At 40.5% G+C, this 15915-nt stretch overlaps 1 protein-coding gene across 1 annotated transcript; it reads left to right on the top strand.

Annotated features, from left to right (window-relative positions):
- Nucleotides 1-8893: 8893 nt before the first annotated feature.
- On the top strand, nucleotides 8894-15399 carry LOC4350423 (DIMBOA UDP-glucosyltransferase BX8). The gene is made up of 2 exons (XM_015762250.3): nucleotides 8894-9437; nucleotides 14418-15399. The coding sequence occupies exons 1-2, from the start codon at nucleotides 8900-8902 to the stop codon at nucleotides 15314-15316; spliced, it is 1437 nt and encodes a 478-aa protein (XP_015617736.1). The 5' UTR covers nucleotides 8894-8899; the 3' UTR covers nucleotides 15317-15399.
- The last annotated feature ends 516 nt before the right edge of the window (nucleotides 15400-15915 follow it).

Raw genomic sequence — 15915 nt, 5'->3', positions numbered from 1 at the left:
AAATGAAGGAATAGAGATGGTTGTGGAGTTCAATCCTATGGGAAGCTAAACCTCAGGAATTGAAAAAAAACGTGCATTCGGATACACCACAGGAGAAGTGTAGGAAATCTGCCATTTGAAATATATTTTTTTAAGTTTGCATCAACTGACATCGGCCCTCAACTAGCCGTTAGCTTTGAAGTGCATAAATAGCCCTCGTTAGCCTTGTGCACCATTCTCCCCTGTTCTTTCTATTTGCTCATCAACTGTGGAAGAAACTTGCTGATCCTTTGTTCTTCTCTTCACTATCTGCATAATTTTTCCAGAAGCTTTACTCATCGTCTAGCCACCATAGCTAGACGTTACTTGCTCGTGTAACAACAAGGTACTACTTGTTCATCTGGTGCACCAAAATTGTTTTTTCCTCAGCAAAAGTCTTGATTTTTAGCTCTCTTCTATTTGAGTTTACAGCATCAGTTTGGTAGCATCTGCACACCATGAATCCAAGCTACCGACGTATATCAGAAAGTGATGATGAGTTCATTCATTTTGTTCTGCCTACTTTAGGAGATTCATCACAATCATCTTGTATTAGGAGACCAATGCACACGTCAAAACTTACAGGGGGTTGCCGTGTACATGAGATTTTAACAGGACATGAAAGATTATGCAAAAGAAACTTCCGTATGGAGGTCGACATTTTTCATGCACTAGTCAATAAGTTACGTGAGAAAGAGTACATAACTGACACAATATATGTTTCAGTAGAAGAGCAGATTGCTATATTCTTATATACAGTGGCAAAAAATGCAACCAATGAAACACTTCAAGATTGGTTTCAGCATAGTCCAGATACAATACATAGATATTTCAAAGCAGTGCTGGAAGCAATCACAAATCTCACATCTGTCTACATTCGTGCACCATCCCTACACCCACATCCAATCTTGAGGAAACCACAATTTTACCCCTTTTTTCAGGTATGGCCACTTGTTAAGTTGTTCTGATTTCATATTTTGAATATCCTATTTTTTCATGAACTGGACAAAAATAACTTTGACATGTCTTGTGTAGAATTGTATTGGTGCTATAGATGGTACTCATATCCCTATGAAACTTCCATTGGATGAGCAAGAGCCATATAGAAATAGGAAGCAATCAATCTCTCAAAATTGTATGGTTGCTTGTGATTTTGATTTGAAGTTTGTGCATATACATCCTGGATGGGAGGGATCAGCTTCAGATGCAAGAGTTTTACATGATGCACTTAATCATGGTTTTCAAGTTCCTGGTGGTAAATTTTATCTCGTAGATGCTGGTTATGCAAATACACCGCAATTTCTAGCTCCATGTGATTGAAATATCAGCTTCAACATTACTGACTCCTTGTGATTGTGAACGATGGCCTTGTTGCTCATAGTTCCGACGATTAGACATCTGTAATAAATCATAAATAGTACAGGGAGGATAAAACAGAACAAAAATTAAAGTTGGATGCTATTAAAAAATTATGAACTGATAACTGATGTGCTCATTCTGCTCATCAAGATGCTAGCTAAGTAGCTAGAAGAAGGACCTTAATTTTACATGCATAAACATATACAGAATATGGATGAAAGAACCATATCATCCAATCGTCACCGTTAGGTGATTCATCAAACACAAACCACAAATACAGGGTTAGCTCGCCTACTACTTGTTGCTGCTCATCGCCGCCGCCCGCCGGCAACAACTTCTCTGAACCAAACAAGATTGCCATTGGGCAGACACTATGAACCCTTGTGTGTTACAGCTACGACCCCATCCGCAGCGACCCAAATGCTAAGGTGTATGCAAGGAAGCAGCAGGGGGCATCAGATCTATGCATAACAACGGAAGAGGAGGCACCAAACCTGCAATCAAAGCGTCCTTGCCGATCTCTGCCGTGGCTCTTCCCGTTGTTGCCGTTGCGTCCTGTCACCTGGGCGGCGAAGGTGCATCCGGTGCCGGCGATCGATGTGGGAGAGGAGGTCCAGTACCCAATCGTGGAGACAGGAGAGGAAGTGGTAGAGGAGATGGGATCAAAGGCGATGGCTTCTATGCGAGTCTGTTTGCCTCCTGTGATTTTTTTTTATTTTCCTTTCAGCGGTACCTACCTTTTTTGTCGTGAGAGCGAAAAGATTACGCGCGCAGTGCGCTCGTGGCGCGCTCTTTTCGCGCCAGGAAAATTTCCAAGAGGTCGTACTGGATGCAAAAATTCCTGTGTTTTACCGATACAGCTGGCACAAAAGGAAATTTCCCTTCAAATTTCCTATAGCTCAATCCTGTAAACCGAATGCTGTATACAGGATTCAAATCCTCTGTTTTGGAAATCCTTTGGTTTTCCTTAGAAACAAATAAGCCCTTAATTCTACAAAGATAAGGATATGATATATGCTGATGCAGGACTACGGCCACACCTCATCTCTTCTTCACATAAGAAAAACTGTGATTGTGATTATGAATACGAGGACGTGCTTCTGGTTCCGGCGGCCCTTCGGCAAAGCGGAGATGAGACCTGGGAAGAGGAGTTGGCTGAGTTCGGTGGTGGGTGTTGGACCCATCACCCACACACGAAAAATGAAGCAGTCTATTAGCGCGTGATTAATAAAGTATTAGCTATTTTTTAAAATATAGATCAATATGATTTTTTTAGCCACTTTGGTATATTTTTTTTTAAAAAAACACCGTTTACTAGTTTAAAAAGCGTTCATGTGTAAAACAAGAGGGAGTTGGAAATGGCTGGTATCGAACACAGCCTAAGAGGACTAAAGGAGGTCTCTGCGGTGCCGTGGGAGGTGGTGGTGTGGTTTGCCGCTGCTCCGGTCGATAGGGAGGGGGCGGCTGGAGTTCGCCGGTGTGGTGGAGAGAGAGGAAGACGTGAGGAGATGAGGGGAGACCAAGGGAGCACGGGCAGTGGTAAGAGGTAAGGGGAGAGGAGATGCTGCCGCCATTTTATAGGCCTGGAAGAGTGGAACGGCTGGAGGAGAGGAGGGGAACAGCCGGAGAGCTTGCCGGCCCGGCCATCAATGGCAGCGGTTGACCGGAGATTAAATTCGACGATTAAAGGCCGAATCAAGAAGGGGAAACATGGGGTAATTGATGATGAGGAGGAGAGGAACCGATTTTTGCATTCAAATGGAAAAGAAATCAACCGGGGAGTGAGATCGGCATGCCGGCGGCGGTAGGGTTCGGCCAGGAGAAGAACGGGCGGCAGCTCGGCTGGAGGAGGGAGACGACCCGCGGCTGGGCCGCGTGGTGCTGAGATGGGCCACGGGGAGATACGTCCCAAGAGGAAGGAGGTGAGGTGACCATCGGGAGGACATAAAACGCACTTCAGTACGTGGGAGAGGAAGGGGAATTAGGCCGAGGTGGCTGACTGGCTGCAGCCCAAGAGGGAGAGAGAGGCCCGGGAGGGAGAGGTAGAGGAAGAGGGAGGGAATAGAAGAGGACTCCATCGGCGGGCCGAAAGAGGAGGAGAGCTCTTTGGGCCGGATTCGGTCAAAAGAGAGGGAGAGGATTATTTTTAGTTTTCTCATTTCGTTTTAGCTACATGTCTGTCATGTGATTTTTTCTTAGAGCATTGAGAATTTAATAAAAATAATCCAAAGCTCAAATTAATTTTTTTCTTGGATGTATTTTAGTGTTTGAGTTTTCTTTTAAGCTTTTAATAATTTCTATTATTCCTTTTAGGAAGTGATTTTTAATATGGGATGGATTTATCAGGGCGTGACACCCGAGACATGATGACAATCGGCTTGGACTCAGACTCTGCAAGTCCGACCGGTCACATGCCACCAGTCAGACCAACCCTATGTGCTAGTTACACTGTCCCATAGGCGGTGATCAGACCGGCCCCATGAAGGAAATCTGTCGCTTTCCAAATTTTGGCAATGCTCTAACTTTAGGTGCTAAATTTGGTTGAGGGAGGAGCCCTAGGCCAGCCACCACCTGCCACCTCTGTTGCCACTCCACCGATGCTTGAGTGAGCTTGAGCTCGCCGGTTGGCCCCCGCTGGAGGAAAGGGCTGCACAGAAGGAATGAAGAAAGGATGAATTTTTTTTTAGATAATGGAATATATTATCTCGGCCTTTGCTCAAAGAGAGCTACAGACAATTATTATAAGGAAGTGCTCGAGAAAAGAGTGTAGATCTAAACAACTAGAACACACCAAACAAGGATAAAGGAAAACCAAAACTGACATAAGGAGAACATATTTATTGTAGTCTATTTGTGAATCTCCATCCATAGTTGGCAAAAAAGTTGCATAATCGTAGTCTCCAACTTGCAACATGTAACTTTTAGTAACTCTCCATCTTCATCACATCTTTCTAACTGTGCCCTGAAAATGACCTGCATATAGGAAATTGACGGTGATTTATCAAATACCATATCATTCCTACTTAGACATATTGCCCAACAAATGGCAGAAGCTTCCACAAGTATCAGTTTACTCTTTTTCTTGTCAACACCCAAAAGCCACCCATCAAAAATATGAGATATGCTAGAAGGAAGGTTAAAACCAAAAGAGAACTGAACTGCTCTCCATATGAACTTCGCGAAATGGCAATCCATAAAAAGATGTTGAATAGACTCATTGTTCATACAAAAAGAACATCTCAAGCTACCATTCCAATTCCGCTTCGCCAAATTATCCTTAGTCAACACAACTCCTTTAAGCAAGTACCACATGAAAAACTTAATCTTAAGTGGCATCTTAAGCTTCCAAATGCACTTATTCCTTTCAACATAGCCATTATTACTTAAAAGCAAGGTATATTGACCTTACCGAGAACATACCATTCTAATGAAAATTCCATCTAAAGCTATCCGAAGAAAAATTCAACTGGATATGTACAATTGAAGCACAAAACTCATGCCAATAAGCAAGATTCTGGCAAACTAAAGCTCTTCTAAAAGAAACATTAAGCGAAACAGAACCCATGATGGTGGCAATAGAAGACGACTTCCTTCAGACAATAGCGTATAAAGATGGATATTTATCCTTGAAGGCCAAGTTGCCTAACCATTTATCCTCCCAAAACCTAATTTGTTTCCCATCATTGACAATCCAGGAACCCATATTTAAGAAAGTACTTTTAACATTCATAAGTCCAAACCAAAAATGGGAGTCACCCTGTTTCTTTTCAACCTGAGTTATAGACTTATTATAAAGATATTTTCTCTTCAATAAGTCTTGCCAAACCCCTTCCTCATTAATTAGCTTAAAAAACCATTTACTTAAAAGACATTTATTATGAATTTCCAAATTATGAATCCCAAGAACCCCTTGGTCCTTGGGTTGGCAATATCCCATCTCGTGAGCCTGTACTTTTTCTTGTGATCATCCTCTTGCCAAAAGAACCTCGATCTATAATAATCAATTTTCGAAGAACCTCTTTTGGTATCTCAAAAAAAATATCATTAACATGGGTAAACTCAAAAGTACAGAATTAATCAAAACCAATCTACCACCAACAGACAGATGCTTGCCTTTCCAACTACTAAGCTTTTTCTCAATTCTTTCTTCAATACCTTTCCGATCTTTATTAGAAAGCTTCCTAAAATGCATTGGAATTCCTAGATATTTGACAGGAAAAGAACCTAATTTACAACCAAAGATATTAGAATATTGATCATAACATTCCTTCGCCTAGCCAAAACAAAATAATTCACTCTTGTGAAAATTTATTTTTAAGCCAGATAACTTTTCAAATACAGATAGAATCAATTTCAGATTCTTTACCTGTTGCAAATCATGCTCCAAAAAGATAATGGTATCATCAGCATATTGCAAGATAGACAAATCATCATCAACAAGGTGAGGAATTACCCCATTCAAAAGTTCCGCCTCTTTAGCCATCTTAATTAATAAAGCAAGCATATCAGCTACAATAATAAAAAGAATAGGAGATAAAGGATCCCCTGCCTAAGACCTTTGTAAGTTTGAAAATTATTACCAATTTGATCATTAACTTTTATACCAACATGGCCACCTTGAATAAAAGACGCTATCTACTCACACTATTTAGGAGAGAAGCCTTTCATTCTTAATGTTTGTTGTACAAAAGGCCATTTAACTTTGTCATAAGCCTTTTCAAAATCAATCTTATAAGCGAATAGCATGCTATAGCTCTGTTTAGGTAGCTTGATATTTTGAGAGATAGCTAACGAGTAGTTAGCTGGTCCGAATATGAAAATACTCCCTCCCATTTTTTTCGTTTGACGTTCCAGTTCATACTCAAAAGGGTTTATTTGTTTGACGCTCGCAGTTCAGAAGCCCTCCTCCCGTACGCAAATTTCCCCTCTTCCCCCCTGCATGGATGAAACGTATCAGTGCAAAGGGATAAGGGTGAAGGCAAACAAGTCAATTCACAGCTTCCTTAATTTAATCGAACCGGTCGGCAACGTCAAACAAAAAAAACTAGAGGGAGTACTAAGTTTTCTAGCTTTTGACTTTTATTTTATTTGATGGATTTTCTAACTACTAACCGGTAGAATCTAGTTAAAAATCTAGACTATTTACGGAAGCTAAAGATTTTGAGAGCTATAGCTATTAAAAACTTATAAAAATGAGTCATGTATATATTCATTAAGGCTAGCTACGCTTGTCATAGGAAATGATATACCTGGATTACAAAGACATATTTCAGTGCCTACTATAAATATAAGAGTAAATAGTACATTGATCTACCTATGCTACGAAGGTTTCACCTTGGACCATCACAAGAAAATTTTCAGTTTGGGCTAGGTATAATATCTTTTGTTGCACGTTGGATCATTTGAACCCTCCATCTCTCACTTTCTTCTTCCCATGCCATGCTTGGCTAGTGGACAATATCCGGACCAATTCTAGATGGTATTGGAGGTGTCACTACTGGAGAACTAATCTTTACACGGATGACGAAAATTACATCAGTCCCAGATCGAATAGGAACCGAGTTCAAATACCCAGCGGTACTTTTTGATCTTTAGTTTGGGTTGGAATCAGTTTTAGTCCCTTTTCAATAGCTGTCAGGCCATGTGAGGTCCCCAACGAACATTAGTTCCGGTTGGTATCACCAACCAGGACTAAAGATCATATCTTTAATCCTGATTGGTGATACCAACCAAGGCTAAATATCACTCTCCTACATCCTTCTTGTCCTTATCTACCACGGATTACTCTCCCTCCACCGCACGTCTCTTTCTCGCCTCTCTCTCTCTGTCTCTCTCTCGCTCACTCTCTCTCGACTTGCTCTCTGCTGTCTCTCTCTCCCCATCTCTAAGTTCTCTCTCTCGCTCCCTCTCCCTCCACCGCACCACCCGGCGACGGCGGTGGGAGGGGATAAGATGGTGGCGGACCTACGGCTTAAGGTGGCGGCGGCGCCCTCCCTTCCCCTGTCCGTCTCTCTCTTTCTCTCAGCTATCTCTCTCTCTCGCTCCCTCTCCCTCCACCGCACCACCTGACGACGGCGGTGGGAGGGGAGGAGATGGCGGGGTACCTACACTATGGAAGGTGTGTCTTGTTAGTGATTTCTCCTGCGTGTAGTTCTCTTTTTATGAGGAAACTTAGTGTAGTTTGCCCTGTTAGTGCTCTAAGGGGTTGTTTGGTTGCTGCCCTGAGCAACATGCCTGAAATTTCTGTGCGCCTGAGTGGCATGCGAGAAGACAATGCATCTAGCCTGGTCAGGTAGCCTGAGTATATGCTTGTTTGGTTGTTTGTTGCTGCCTGAGAAACAAATATGCAATTACGCCTTTAATTATTATACAGCTAAATCAATTATTAATGGCCGTCACAAATCTTGCCACAAATTGCATCTAAACCTCCTGCCAAGATCCATTTATGAACCCAACTTCCCATGTACAAGCACAAATCTTGCATACATAACGAGGATAAAAATCTAGAAAAAAAAGCAGGGAAAAAAAGAGAGAGGAGAACGCAATCGAAGAGTCAAATAGATCCCAAATCCGTGCATCAGGAGCACAACCTTCAGATGATTCTGCCCAGATGTGCAAATGCATCTGGCAACCTGCAAATCGATCTGCTTACTATTTTGCACGAAAGGCAGCCTGGGCAGCATCTAGCATGGGCGGTGCTGCTATGCTGGGATCCGGCAAGACGGCGACAGCTTCACCCGCCGGCGGGAGCAACACAGCTTCGCAGGGATCCGGCAAAACGGCGGTGGCTTCGCACGCCAGCGAGAGTAGCACAGCTTCGCAGGGATTACAAAAGACGGCGGGCGGCGGCGGCTTCGCAAGGATCCGGCAAGATGGCGGTCGGCGGCGGCTTCGCGGAAGCAGCGCAGCTTCGCTCCTGGAATCTACGTCGCGTGGCCGCTTTGGATAAAGATTAGGATGGTAAGTATGTATCGCTGTTGCTGCCTGGAGCTCAGGCGATCGATTTCGGTCGCCTAGCTCACGCTAATGACGGGAAGGGCTGCGTCAGGGCAGGCGAAGGGTTTGGAATCTAAGGGCACCAACCAAACAAGACCTGTGTTAGTCTCAGGCTGGCTTTAGGTCAGGCAATTTCTCTCAGGGTAGCAACCAAACAGCCCCTAAATCTCACATTCTTATCAAGATTGTGTGGATCTTAGCATTAAAAATTTGCACTATATTCCAAAATCGTTCCAATAGTCACCCTCATGCGTATGACATGGCCGCTGTCTTATGTCGTCTCGTTCAAATAAAATCTCGAAAATTGTAAGAAAAAAGAATCTTTCCTCTTTTTTTGTCTTTACAGAATGGCCATGTGGATGTGGTGGCCCCGGGAACAGGAATGCTGGACACTGCCAAAATGTTGCCGTGCGGACTCATCACCCACAAACTATCAAATTAAATACGCTTTCCACAAGAAAAAGGAAAAGAAAAGAAAAAAAAAACCCTATGAAAGTACGCACGCATTTGTGTCATAAATGGACTCATGCGTCTCAGTCACACACATCTCGATGCCATGGCGCCTGCAAGCGACCGGAATGGCCACGAAGGCCGCCGCCGCGTGCTGCTGCTCCCGCTGCCATACCACGGCCACATCAACCCCATGCTCCGCCTCGCCGCCGCGCTGCACGACCGCGGCCTCGCCGTCACCGTCGTCCACACGGAGACGCGCGCGCCCGACCGCCGGAGCCTCCCCGCCGGGTGCGAGCTGGTGACCGTGCCGGACGGCCTCCCGCCGGAGCTGGCCGCGTCCGGCGACATCCCGTCGTTCGTGTTCGCGCTGAACAGGAACTGCGCGGCGCCGTTCCGTGACCTCCTCGCCGGCGCGCTCCGGCAGGAGGAGGAGGAGGAGGACGGCGGCGGCGTCGCGTGCGTGGTCGCCGACGTCGACTGGTTCGCGCCGCTCGCCGCGGCGAGGGAGCTCGGCGTGCCGGCGCTGGCGCTGATGACCAGCAGCGCGGCGAGGTTCAGGGTGTACCTGGCGTACCCTCGGCTGTGTGAAAAGGGATATTTACCTGTCCAAGGTAATTAACACTATATTATTCTATAAATTTGATTAAACTTAAATAAGTTGTTTACAATATGAAATGGAAGGAGTAATAATTATGTCTCTTGTTGTTTACATTTTAAAAGCATTACTTTTTTTTATTTTCATGCACTGACAATATATTATGTAAAGATGCACTGATAGATAGGAGTAATACGCTATTTTGCATCATGCCGCACTATCAATATAAAGTTATGAACGAACTATTCTAAATGTAGTGCTCTTTTGTCTGGGGTTCACATCCCCTGCCTTTGGGCATAACAACAAAGGCCCTGTTTAGTATCAACGCAGAAACTTTTTACCCTATCACATCAAATATTTAACACATGCATGAAGTATTAAATATAGAAAAAAACTAATTACACAAATTGTGTGTAAATTGCGAGACAAATATTTTAAGTTTAATTGCGTCATGATTTGACAATGTGGTGTTACAGTAATCATTTGCTAATGACAGATTAATTAGACATAATAAATTCGTCTCGCAGTTTACAGATAAAATCTGCAATTTATTTTGTTATTAGACTACGTTTAATACTTTAATTGTGTATTCATGTATATGCGATGTGACACACCAAAACTTTCCACCCCTATAATAAACAGTGCCAAAGTTTACCGTTCGTCAATCACAAGCGTCCATTAATTCCACACCTACGGTGAATATAAAAATTCAGGGTTGATAGAGTGCAGATGGTCATTGGTCAATACATGATAATGTAAGTTAGCAGTGAAGAATACAAACTTGGTTTCTTCTTTCTCTTTTTTCCCACGTGTGGTCCATAATATGATGGAATACATGACTAAAACAACCCACTAATTAATTTACAATTAGGAAACAACTGATTTACAAAGAAGACATGAAAACTGATGCCTGCGGCTATGGTTTTCCTCAATATAAATTGGTTATTCAGAGCTTCTAATTAGAATTATTTTTCCATTATTTTGAAATGGCCCGGCGAAAATGTGTTCGTCAGAGAACTAGTTTCAGCAGACTAATTAGAATAATCAGGGCCTATTGAATCGTAGAAATAAAAAAAATAGACGAATAAGCAAAACATAAGATTCTGATATGAATATAAATATAAAATAAATGATTGCAAAATATAGGAAAAATACAAAATATCGTTTAATTGAACCGCAGAAAAAAATACAAGAATTTAAGTAAAGATAAATACTCAAAGAAAAATTTCCATAAGGTTCTAGCCCATGTTAAATCTTCTATCTATCTATCTATCTATCTATCTATCTATCTATCTATCTATCTATCTATCTATCTATTATATACTAAAAGTTAAATAAACTTCCTAAAAATACTCCCAAACCACCACGTGGCACTGTACAACGCTAATACGCCGCCACGTGGCACTCTATTAAATTAGAGATATTATAAAAAAAAGTAAAATATTTAACCATTGGTTTTGATTTAATCTGATGGATCCATTATTTTCAACCGTTAGATATAGCTTAAAAAACCAACAATATTTATATTTAAAAAACCACAGCTCCCGTACATCGATACATGTACGTGCATATACGTACATATTTTGTACGTGGGCCCCATGCCCCTCTTTTTTTTCGTTTTCACTAACATAAAAAAACAAAATTCATAATTTCCAGCCCATATAGTTCTTAGGAGTACATAGGAGTATGTACTTCTCACGCAGTGCCCCACGTCCATCCTTTTGTTTTATTTTTCCTTTTTTCACTCACACGAGATAAAAACCATATTAATAGTCTTTCGTTTTTCCTTTTTTTACTCACATGAGATAAAAACCACATTAATAGTTCCAGCTCATAGTTGCACAAATATAAGTTTTTTTCAGTTGTATTGTACTAAACTCACGTCATCGAAATATCCATAATCTAAATAAAATGAATAATATACATTATATAATTATATAATTGTATATCACTTAATAACATGTTTTGTTGAATTCGATTTGTATTTTCAAAAACAAAACAACTCCAGTTGTGAGTAATATTCAAAAAAATACTCACTCCTTACTATGAAAAAAACTGTTATATCAAAATAATATTACTAAATTTGTCATGAATGTATTTTCATGTATTATAATTTTTTTATATATATTATTAGAAATTAACGGTCAAGTATGTTCTTTTGATATCGTGTCCATGTCTTCTATGTCCTACTTAGGCTTCGTCATTAAGTGAGCTTATCCAGGCACACGAAGTGATACAGATTATTACCATACGATTAATTGAGTATTAAATATTACAAAACTAAAAATGAATTTATTTTTTAAAAAACAACTTTTATATATATAAAGGATTTGAATAACATGCACCTTGTAATGCAGCATTTAGCCGCTCGAGAAATGTGCTCGCTACAAATAAGGGAGTATCTAATCCTATATACACGTTAGAACGCGCTCTTAAATTTATTACTTCGATAATAAAACACATATTATGTAGTTTAGAATATACTTGGTCAATCCTAGCCTAAAATATCAATTGTATGTCCTGACTGATCCCTATGTTTGTAAGTTTTATATATAAGCCACTATCCACTAATCGCCAAGTCATATTTCATATTACTTATGAGGTATCTATCTAATAAGCACGTGTGTTATCAAGCACAAATATAAAGGGCAATACTAAGTGCATAACGGTCAACAAATGATACTCCCTCCATCCCATAATATAAGACATGGACGCATTTCAAGATTCAAACTTTAAAACATTTGACCAACACTTAGTATAATATAAAATAAATTTTATTAGTTAAAAATTATATCATTAGATTGAGATTTAAATTTACATTCATATGGTTATAATTTTGTTGCTACAAATCTTATAGTATATGAGAAATTATAAGTTAAAAATTAGTTTTGGAGACTGTGCCAACTTTGACCACACCTTATATTATGGGATAGAGGGAGTAGTTAAATAGAGGACGCAACCAATCCACCGCAAATAATAGTTGACTATAAATAGATTGCGGCTATGAGTAATAGTGTTCCTACACTCATATAAACGCTTATAAGATGTCACATGACCCTCTAATAAGAGAGAATATAAGAAATAAAATAATAAAAGGCAAAACATCTATCCATCGATTTACACTCAAAATCGGTGATCCATTATTTTCAACAAATAAATTAGATCTATGACAGTAGTTCCTCTATCCTAAAGGCTGTCTAATCTTCCCTTACATACATACACAACTCCTATGTACATGCGTATGCAACGTATATAAAAAGAAAAAAAAGGAGTGTGGATATGATATGTCCCATTTGGTAGTTTTCTTTTTCTTACCAGCTATAAGGTTTTTCCCAAATTGAGCATACGCGTAGCGACCACTCCAAGCGAGGTGGTAAAAGAAGCCACGCCATGGCGCCGCCTCACGCCACCCGTTGCTCACCCTCTTGCCATCAATTTTTTTGAAGTATTCTTTTGTACCAATGATGTAAAAGGCTCACATGAGCTCTTATAAATGCATGCGTACGCACACTATGAATACACATACGTACACCCTGTCTCTATGATAGATAAAATTCATTAAAAGAAAATGAAAAAACAAACATACGAGAGAATACTATTCGGAAAAAAACATACACTTAACTACATTATATCCCCGTTTTAAACGTCATTGTTATTCAAATTGTGTTAACAATTAGCACAAATAGTTTTGACAAATTCCATCGAATATTAATCACCGTGAACAAAGCATACGTGAATTAAATGTGTAAACAAGAAAAAAAAATCAAAACCTATATTAACTCGTATGTTAGCAAAGGATCACAATTTGAGAAAAAAAAATTTTACGTGGTCGTCACCATTGAAGCTATTAGTTTTTTTTAAGTAGAGTGGAATGATCAACCATGAAAACTTTTAAAAGAGAAAATTATTTCTGTACTATCGATTAACACTTGAAACAAATTATATCTACTCTATACAACAAGTCAACCCAAGATATAAGAAAAACTATTTTCATCACCTCCATCTTTATTCACTCATATCCTAAAGGGCAACAAGCATGAATCTTAATTGGCCACGTTGAAATAACAATGACAGGAGTATGCATTGTTAAGTTGAGGTGGTCCGAGTAAAAGGTTATAATTGTTGACAATAGAGCTCAATTGACCTACATACAAATACAATCCTTTATAAAATTATACTTCACACTTTTCGTGATGAGCACGACTATATCAATACGGGACCCATAAGTCAAGGCATCCAAGGAAAAAGCCTTAGTGGCTACAATTGGCTTCACCCAGCTATTAGAGGGGCATTCATATACGATTTTATCCTATTAATTGGTAGAAGCAGAATTTTTAAATATTTATATATAGATTTGGATATCTATGAGACATGGGTATGAAGTAGAGCTGAAGTTTTTTGGTATTAATGACGCATTTGGTTTTTTATAGGTACAGATGTAATAATATCTATTAAAAAGACATCCAAATTTTCTGACAATATCGTTTAGTGTATCAACTGTTAGCATCTATTGTCTACTCTCTCCATTCGAAAAAACTCACTTCTTCCATATTCAAACCCACAAGTGGGTTCCCACATTCAAACCCAAAAGTTGGTGTTGTAGTGAATATGGTGAGATAGGGCTTCTTTTAATATTATTTTTATAAACAGTAAATAAATTGCCCGTGCACATGCGCAGGCTTTCTTCCTAGTTTCTTTTAAAACTTGCATGAAGTGAGGCATTCTATAGAAATTTCACACATTTCCATAGAAATTTCACTATGTAAAAGAACAAATTAAACTATAGCTAGTTATCATATATTTATATTTATATTTGTTATTTGTGTACCTGCATGTTTACATAGTGATCTATCTGATATTATTTTATTTTGTCAATTTTTTTTATTTTTTATAATTATCTAAGTGAGGTACAAGAAATGAGAGGATATCCTCTTGATGAATGAAACCACTTTTCATTCAATACTGACTACATAATGCAATCGTATATGTTGTTCAGAGTCAAATCTGGACATGCCAGTGGACAAGCATCCGCCGTTGTTGGTGCGAGACCTCCACATCATGATGGACACGTCTCGGCACGTCGCCTACGCCAGCCTGCTCGCCCACATCGTCGCCGGTGTCCGCCAATCCTCTGGTCTAATCCTCAACACCTTCAACGCCATCGAGCGCACCGACGTCGAGCAGATCCGGCGCGACACCGCCATCCCAGTGTTCCCCGTTGGCCCCCTCCACATGCTCTCGCCACCAGCGACGGTGGCGACGCAGAAAAGCAGCCTGCTCCTCGAGGACCGCAGCTGCCTGGAATGGCTGAACACGCAGCTCCCAGGCTCCGTGCTGTTCGTCAGCTTCGGCACCCTCGTCTCCATTGACGCCGACGAGCTCTTGGAGGTGGCTTGGGGCCTCGCTGCCAGCAACCGGCCGTTCCTGTGGGTGGTCCGGCCAAGGCTGGTCCGTGGGCGCGACTCCGTCGAGCTCCCCAGCGAGCTGCTCGAGGAGACACGTGGCAGAGGGAGGATCATCAGGTGGGCACCACAAGAGGAGGTCCTGAGCCACCCCGCTATAGGCGCGTTTTTGACACACTGTGGGTGGAACTCGACGCTGGAGAGCATATCCAGGACCGTGCCGATGATATGCAAGCCATGTGGCGGTGACCAGTTAGGGACGGCGAGGTATGTATGTGACATGTGGAAGGTGGGTGTTAGGGTTGAGGTCGAGGATAAGCTGACCAGAGGGGGAATACAGGCAGCGATTGAGAGGTTGATGGATGGGATAGAGGGTGGAGTAGTTAGAGATAGGATGAGAGAGATGGGTGATGTCGTGTCAAAATGCACTACGAAAGGTGGTTCTTCTGATTTAGCCCTACAGGACTTGGTTGACTTTATCAAGTCGTCCTAGAAATTATTTCTAGCATTAAAATTTTAGTGAACATTTTTCTGCGACAATTATTCTTATGAATTTATCGCATTTGGTAATTGGCACATGAAAATGTCTTACACACCACTTGTATTAAGCTCAGCCCAAGGATTTGGAACCTCATCTAGAAACATTTCACATCAAATAGTTATATTTCCCTGAAATTTGACCTTTTAGCACTTACCCTCGTATACAACTCTGTTCGATCAGGATATTCAAATAAATTATATTTTAACCTTCATATACATACATACATACATACATATGGGATACCCATATGGGACTCCATGGTGCCCGGGCTCCAAAGTATAAAACACACAAAATCTCTCAAATTTTTTTTAAAAATTTAAATTGTGAGTATAAACCCAGGTATATGAATTTGATTCATACCAATACCTAACAACAAAATAAATTAGACTCAACTTTATTTCACAATTCATTATTACATACCTAGCGAATTATATGTTTGGATGTTATATACCTAGAACCAAAATCTAACAAAAAAAAAGTTCAAACTCAGTTCAAATTTGTTTGAACTTGGTAGTCAAGAAGTTAATGTTCATACCTAAACATTTTAAAAA

This window comes from Oryza sativa, chromosome 11, assembly GCF_034140825.1.
Source record: "Oryza sativa Japonica Group chromosome 11, ASM3414082v1".
Classification (NCBI taxonomy): Eukaryota; Viridiplantae; Streptophyta; class Magnoliopsida; order Poales; family Poaceae; genus Oryza; species Oryza sativa.
The sequence above is the reverse complement of the archived record's forward strand: the minus strand, read 5'-3'. Positions and strand labels throughout refer to the sequence as shown.